General features: G+C 38.3%; 1 protein-coding gene across 1 annotated transcript; it reads left to right on the top strand.

Moving 5' to 3' along the window:
• Positions 1–1,335: 1,335 nt before the first annotated feature.
• Positions 1,336–7,567, top strand: LOC117618905 (putative disease resistance RPP13-like protein 1). The gene is made up of 4 exons (XM_034348671.1): positions 1,336–1,421; positions 1,585–5,890; positions 6,659–6,933; positions 7,398–7,567. Exon 2 carries the CDS (start codon positions 1,603–1,605, stop codon positions 5,815–5,817), a length of 4,215 nt encoding a protein of 1,404 aa, XP_034204562.1. The 5' UTR covers positions 1,336–1,421; positions 1,585–1,602; the 3' UTR covers positions 5,818–5,890; positions 6,659–6,933; positions 7,398–7,567.
• The last annotated feature ends 965 nt before the right edge of the window (positions 7,568–8,532 follow it).

The raw sequence follows: 8,532 nt of genomic DNA, 5'->3' as shown, positions 1-8,532 counted from the left end.
TTCTTCTATGTGAAGGCTGGGGAATTTGCATTGCGTTTTCCTTATCTACCAGTCTTTGTTTCGGAGTCTTTTCCGTCAACTCAAAATTCTCAAACCCATAATTAGTTTCATCCATCTTCCACACTCATCCATCTTCATATATATTATTATGTCTTGGTTCTGGCTCTCTTGATCTCTTTTGTTCTAAAAGTGTGTAACTGTGTATTGCCTTTGAATTTTCCTTCTTGTTCACTACGACACTTTCGGTATTTGGTAATTCGTGAAGAAATCTGCTGCTGATACTTAAACTGCATGTACTTTTGATTTATTCTGTTCGGTGCCTTTTATTTTTTGTTTCTTCTAGTTTCTTGTATTTTATTTGTTTTGCGCAATATAATTAGTATTATTTTTTTTATCCAAGAAAGAGCGAATGTATTTATCTGCTCAGACTTCCTGTTTTCTTCATCTATTTCGCAGGATACAACAATAGAAACTTTGAAGAATTTTTTATTCTTTTTTTCAAAACTGATTTATGAGTTTTATAAATAAAAAAAGGCTCGCTGTCTTCCCAAGTATGCTTAGTTACATATATTGTTATAAATAAAAAAAGGCTCACTGTCTTTTATACAAGCGATATATTCAAGAACTGCTCTTAGAATAGACTAGACACACGATTGATTCAAAACTCAATTTTTCTTACTCACCGTCTGAATTATTCTTACTCATTTTGTTCATCTATAAGAAATTTTGTTATAAGCCTAATTTTTTTGTCAAGCAGCTTGTAGTCATTTCAAAGGCAAGCTCTAACGAACCCTTAATCGGTAGTTTCAAGCTAATAAAAATTTTCGATTGTCGTGAAAATCTTGCCCTTAATCTTCAAATTGATCAAAATGATATAATAAAACAACGTTAATGATACAACAAATTTGGACTGGAGAAGTGGAACTGAGCTGGAGTCTTCCTATAGTTTTGTTCCTCTCTATTTTTGGTGGGGTCGTTTGTTCTTTTGTTTTGTTTTGTTTGTTCTGTTCTATTTCGAACAAAGTGACTTTTCTGCTTGATACAATACAAGCAGAAAATAAAAATGAAAAATATCAACTAAAAAGTCACTTTGATCGAAATAGAACAGAAACAGACAAAAATAAACCACCCCATCAAAAATAGAGTGGAACAAAACCATAGGAAGACTCAAGCTTTGTTGTTCTACTTCTTCAGTCCAAATTTGTTGCTCACAAGCAGAATCGGATTTGAACTTCCGTGTAAGTGCTTCTTGCAAGCATAATTATACTGTTTCAATATTTTATATTTATGTTTTTATAAGCCATAAGACTTACACATCCTAATTAAAACAAATTTTTCACTTAATTTCTGCAGTTGTGCATCTTAATTTGTTCAGTCTGGATTTGAGGATCTCAAGCAAAATCAGATCTCAAAATTTCCATGTAAGTGCTTATTCTGAACTGAAATATCTACGTAATTATTTCATTTTGTTTTATATTTGGCCTTCCAGCGTTATTCTTGTTCCCCCAGCTAAAACTAGTTGTGCATGTTGATGTTGTTGAAGAAAACTTCCTTACTTCTTTGGCTGCTTGTGTGTCTCTTCAGTCTTAATTATCAACAAGTATGGCGGTGGGAGAGATTTTTCTTGGGGCGTTCCTTCAAGTGCTGCTCGACAGATTGGCGCCTCGCGAGATCCTCAACTACTTTGGCCTCGCAAAGGGCGTCGACAAAAAGCTGAATAAATGGAGTGATAATTTGTCTGCAATCGTAGCGGTGCTGAATGATGCGGAGGAGAAGCAACTGATAGATCATGGTGTGAAATTGTGGCTGGATGAACTCAGAGACTTGGCTTATGATGTAGATGACGTGCTGGACAAATTTGCTACTAAAATATTGAAGCGCCAGATAGAGGGACGGGATCAAGCCAGCACAAGTAAAAAGGTGCGGAGTTTATTCCCCAAACTGAAACTCAATTTCGATATGAACTCTGAGATAAAGAAGATTACAGAGCGGTTGCAAGAGATCTCTGAACGGAAAGATAAGTTTGGTTTAAAGGGCACCGGAACGTCTAGTAAAGCATGGTCAAGGCCACCAACTTCAGGTGTGCTAGGTGGACTAACCATTGTTGGAAGAGATGGAGATAAAGCAAAAATATTAGACATGTTGTCGAGAGATGAGCATAATAATGTCAACTTTCATGTTGTTGCCATTGTTGGCATGGCTGGCCTTGGGAAGACTACACTTGCTCAATTTGCATTCAACAACAACAGTGATGTCATGAAGGAGTTCGAGCCGAGGGTGTGGGTGTCTGTGTCCGATGACTTCGACATTGTAAGAGTGACGAAGGCAATTCTTGAATCAGTCACATCTCAACCCGTTAAAGTAGAGGAGTTCAGTAAAATGCAGCATGATTTGAATGAGCAGTTAAGAGGTAAAAAGTTTTTAATTGTTTTAGATGATATTTGGAACAAAGGTGATTTATATGATCTGTGGACAAGACTTCAGTCCCCTTTTAGTGTTGGAGCACAAGGAAGTAAGATAATTGTGACAACACGAGACCTAAAAGTTGCAAAGATTATGGGAGCCACCGAAGTTCATAACTTGGAGTCTGTGTCAGATGATAATTGTTTGGAAATATTTGAGCAGCATGCATTTGTGAACAATGATAGACCACCAAATTTTGAGTTGCTTCAGAAAAAAATTGCTGAAAAATGCAGTGGATTGCCCTTAGCTGCAAGAACTCTTGGTGGGCTTTTACGTCAGAATGAAATAAACGAATGGGAAGAAATATTGAACAACAAATTGTGGAATTTATCAGGTAAGAGTGACATTCTTCCGGTATTAAAGTTGAGCTATCACTATCTTCCTTCCAACTTGAAGAGGTGTTTTGCCTATTGCTCAATATTTCCAAATGACTATGAATTTGGGGAGAAGCAATTGATCCTTTTATGGATGGCAGAGGGTTTGATTCAACAACCACCAGAAGCCAATAGACAAATGGAGGATTTAGGCCACGACTATTTTCAAGAGCTATTATGTAGGTCATTATTTCAAAAGGCAAGTGAAAACAGTTCACGATATGTAATGCATGACCTTGTTACTGATTTGGCACAATGGGCAGCAGGAAATACTTGTTTTAGATTGGAGGACAAGAAAGGTGATAACTTGCAATCTGTATGCTTTCGTCATTCGTCTTTCATAATTGGTCACTATGATGGAGTTCAAAAGTTTGAGGCCTTTCCCGAAGTTAAACGTTTGCGAACATTCCTGCCACTTTCACTATCAAATACTGGGTGGATTCGATATCTGGCTCGAAAGGTAATTTTTGATTTATTACCTCAGATGCAATACTTACGGGTGCTTTCTTTGAATGGCTATCGAGTGACTGAGCTGCCAGATTCAATTGGTAATTTGAAGTATCTGCGGTATCTTGATTTTTCTCACACAGATATAACAAGTTTGCCTGAATCAACAACCACTCTTTTCAACTTACAGACACTGATATTGGAAGGTTGTAGTTTTTTGGAGGCACTACCCATAAACTTGAGGAATCTAGTGAATCTGCGTCATCTCAACAACTCATTTGCAAATGCATTGAAAGCAATGCCTCCGCAACTAGGTCGGTTGACGAATCTGCAGTCTTTGCCTAATTTTGTGGTGGGTAAAGGTAGTGATGAATCAGGGATAAGAGAGATAGGATCCCTATCCCATCTCCGAGGGACATTATCGCTCTCAAGGTTGGAGAATGTGATCGATGCTGAGGATGCACGGAAGGCTGACTTAAAATCCAAGGAGAGAGTAGATGAATTGGTGCTAGAATGGTCGGATAACACACAAGAAACGCAATTAGGCGTGCTTGACAGATTAGAACCTCATAGAAAGCTTGAAAAACTCATCATCAGGGGTTATGCTGGATTAGAATTTTCAACATGGATTGGAGATCGTTTATTCTCCACTATGGTGCATGTACGCTTAGACAAATGTAAAAATTGTCAAATCTTGCCACCACTTGGGCAACTGCCTTTGCTCAAAGAACTTTATATTACAGGAATGGCTGCAGTGAAAAGTGTCGGTCCTGAGTTTTATGGAGAGAGTAGCTTGCCTTTTCCAGTACTGGAGACTCTTGAGTTTTCAGATATGCACAACTGGAAGAAATGGCTTCCTTTCGAACAAGATCAGGTTTTCCCTTGCTTGAAATTGCTTTCAATCAGAAATTGTCCTCAATTGGAGGGTAAGGTGCCCGAGAACCTTGATTCATTAGCAACACTTCAAATCATTAAATGCGAGGAATTGGTGATTTCAATTTCCAACTATAAACAAATTGGTGCATTAGACATCGACGGTTGCAAAGCGGTGGTGAAGACAAGTGGCGTTGAGTTTGAGTTATTAGAGTCCTTGAAACTTTCAAATATTTCAGAGGTGAGGTTCCAAACAGGGGAATTCACCAAAGGATTAAGGAAGGTTGCAAATTTGAGGATTGGCGGATGTGAGGAGCTGACATCTTCACTGAAGAATGAGGATAGAGTATTGCAACACTTGATTTCTCTTGATTCTTTGGTTATTGAAGGAAACTCTTCCCTCCTTGAAAAGCTGGGAAAAGAAGCAGAGGAGTTGCTGCAATTGCAAATATTGACTTGCAAGCTTAAATATCTGGAATTAAACAAGTGTGCAAGTCTTTCGAAGGTACCAGAAGGGTTGCATCACCTAACGGCTCTTCAAGACCTTGAAATAGTTGGATGCTCAAGTCTGGTTTCTTTTCCAGATGTTGGTCTGCCTCCTTCCCTTGAAGTCATAAGGATTGAGGAGTGTGATTCGTTGCTGTATTTCGCAAAATACCAGATTCCCCCAAATCTAAGAAGCATAGAGATAGGAAAGTGTAGAAGTTTGAAATCATTAGTAGAGAAAGACGAGGATAGTTCTTCGTCTTCCTCTTCTTCTCATATTTCTCTTGAGCACTTGGCAATAACGGAATGTGAATCTCTAAAGTCGTTATCATTGAGAGCCCAGTTGTTTCCCAGGGCGCTTAAACGCCTTCACATATCCGATTGTGGAGAGCTGCAGTTAATAACGTCCGATGGGTTAGCCCACGACAACACTAATTATTGTCTTGAATATATTAGCATCGATTCTTGCCCAAATCTGAAATCCTTACCGGAGGGCCTATGCCACCTCACCAATCTTCAAACCTTACAGATTTATGATTGTGGGAGTCTGGTTTCCATCCCGAGCCTGAGTGGTGAGGGTTTGTCTTCGCCAACAACAACAGCCGCCTCCAGCCTGAAAGAAATCTACATCGAAAATTGCAACAAATTGGAGATGTTACCGGACATGTGCAATCTCAACTGTCTTCAGGAATTGAATATTGATTACGGTGAAGGTTTAAATTTCACTTCCTTTCCCCCCAACCTAACATCACTTACAATTAGTGGATTCAAGAATTGTAAGCCGCTGTGGGAGTTGTTGCACAGGCTCACCTCTCTTACAGGCTTGTTCATTAGTGGTGAAGACCCAAGTGTGGTGTCATTTCCACCCGACAGTTACAGGGAGATGGAGATGGAGATTCTTCTCCCCAAATCTCTCACTGTTCTCTCAATTGCTGGCTTCCCAAATCTGAAGAAACTGAGCAGCAAGGGCTTTCAATTCCTCACCTCTCTTCAATCTCTTCAACTCTGTGATTGTCCAAAGCTGGCATCTATTCCAGTGGAGGGGTTGCCTATTTCACTGAGGGAACTTAAAATCATTAGGTGTCCTCTGCTAAAAGATAAATGCCAGCCTGGAAGTAAAGGACGATACCTGCCCAAAATATCCCACATCCCCCGCATAAAGATATGGCCTTAGAAGACGGTTTGAAGATGATGAGAACCCACACCGACACATGGACATGGTCAACTCCGACTCTCACTCTCCCCAGGTACTTCAAATTTCAAACATTATCAACACTCTCCCTGTACTCTTTATGGTGAGACTCCTTTTCTGGCATATTATTGCGAGTAGTTTACTGATTTGCTGTTTCTGGTTCTTTCTTTACTGATTTGTGAGTAGTTTATAATTTTTTAATGTCGGGGGATCGCTGAAAAGAAAAGCAAATTGTTGACCATTATAGTTTTGTCAAAATTACAGCACTTGCCAAATAAGGAGACCAATCATATTGAATTAAAAAAAATTTATATTATTTATGATTCCTTAAATTAGGGAGTATGATTGGAGTTCAAATTTTATAGCTAAATTTTAACTAAATAATAAGAAGTATGATTATAGATGCTGTTATATAGCTAATAGCAGTTTTCTTTTCGGTTAACTATGGTTAATATATAGCATTTACCTAAGCATATGAATAATATAATTGTACAAAAAAGAAAAATAAAAAAAAAGAAGAAACAACATTGTTAAATAATCATACTGTTAATTATAGGGTTCATTTGGACAGGAATTAATTTATATAAAATATCTAAATCACCAGCAGCAATTGGTGGTTTCATTTATTTATTTTTTTAAAAAAGAGTAATTTACTGATTTGCTGGTTCTGGTTCTTGCCTTATGCTATTGTACACTCTTGACTTCTTCAATCACTATAATCTTCATTTTCACTAAGGCATGACCATGACACATTGAAATGTGATTTTCAATTGCTATTTTGGTATTTCAGAACTTAGTTTCTCATCCATAAGAATAAATACAGGAAGTGCATTTAAGCCAGATTAGATCAGCAAATTCACATCACTTCAAGATGACCGTCTCCCATCCTGACTGGGGATTCCCCAACCTCCCACTGCGATTTACTCTTTTTAAGGCCTCGATAAAATTGACCTAGTCCTCGCATGATGTCTGGTCCAGTGTGAGAGGGGTAAAAGAAGGGACTGCCTCTCTTGCTTCGGGAGCTGCAGGGTGAAGAGCTGTGAAAGGACTGGATAGCAACAAGGTCATTTCATATCGTGGTAACATCAACTGAAGATGGTAAATCACTACCTTTCTGTTTCAAGTTTCAGAGTTTTAATATTTTGCCATTTGGTTTGCCTTGTAATATTTTTCCATTTGGTTTGCCCTGTAATATTTTGTCATCTCTGTACTGAGAAAACTTTTACCCATATTTCTCTTTCTTTTGTTTGATTGTATTCAAGTTGGTAGGTTTACTTAATCTTAACTTAAGATTTGAACCCTGACCCCTTTACAATCTTTAGAGAACTTGTAGAGCTAGCAGTTTTTAAAGGACATCACGTATCTTTGTTCTTTTAAACAGAAATGTCGACTGAACCTGCCAGATACTTGTGACAAATTCTTGATATTTGCACTGAGATATTATATGTGCAACTAAGCTTCATCTTTATTTTCATGATTTACCAAATTATCTTTTGAATCATGCTGGAAATACAAGTGAGGTTGCCGTGTTTTGTTTAAAAAATGTGTTTCTGAATTGGCAGGAACGCTTTCAATATTCAGATGCTATATACTGCGAGAATAGCAATATTAAACAGAAGTTTAACAGAGAGAAGCAGAAAATCTTAGGAGAAGAATTGATGTATTCATTCATTAATCATTCAACACAGTACAGTGATGGTTTTTATACTAGCTTGTCAAAGCTTTGTGTACACGTTTCTAACCTCTTAAACTTTATTCTTTAACAGAACTCTAACTCTTTTGCTAAAGCTGCCTAACAGTCTTAACAATATTTCAACAACTCTCTTCTTCAATCTTCTGACATGTGGCAGAATTAGGACCTTTGATATCTTTACATGCCCCCTCAATCTCATGCTTGGAGGAGCCAAGCATGAGATTGGAACAATGATGCTGGAATAAAGGGATAGACAGCCCCTTAGTGAGAATGTCAGTAAATTGGTCTGCAGAAGAGACATGTTGCACATGTAAATCACCTTGAATGACTCGTTCTCTGACAAAATGATAATCAATCTGTAGATGTTTCATTCGGGAATGAAACACTGGGTTGGAAGAGAGAGCAACAGCAGAGATATTGTCACAATGAATTAAAGGAGGAACATGTAATGGGACGTGCAGATCACAGAACAACTGTCTGATCCATGCAAGTTCAGCAGCAGCAATCGCCAAAGCCCTATATTCTGCCTCAGTGGACGAACGAGAGACAGTATGTTGCTTCTTAGAAGCCCAAGAAATAGGACTAGAGCCCAAGTAAACAATAAACCCCGAAACAGATCTGCGATCATTAGGATCCCTAGCCCAGTCAGCATCACTATAAGCGTGCAGATGAAGAAGACCAGGCTTAAACCAAATGCCAAAATCAATGGTTCCTTTCAAATTCCTCAGGATTCTCTTAACTGCCACAACATGAGATTCCATAGGATTATGCATAAATTGACAAGCTTGATTCACTGAGAAGGCAATATCTGGCCTTGTGAAAGTGAGGTACTGCAGAGCACCAACAATGCTTCTATACTGCTCTGGATGAGAATAAGGTTTGCCATCATCTTTCAATAGTCTGTGATAAGGAAGACAAGGAGTAGGACACGGTTTTGAATCCTGCAAATCAACCTTGGAAAGCAGTTCCTTGACATACTTAGTTTGAGACACAAACAAGCCAGC

This window comes from Prunus dulcis, chromosome 2, assembly GCF_902201215.1.
Source record: "Prunus dulcis chromosome 2, ALMONDv2, whole genome shotgun sequence".
NCBI lineage: Eukaryota > Viridiplantae > Streptophyta > Magnoliopsida > Rosales > Rosaceae > Prunus > Prunus dulcis.
Note: the sequence above shows the minus strand (reverse complement) of the source record. Positions and strands in the feature narration are given on the sequence as shown.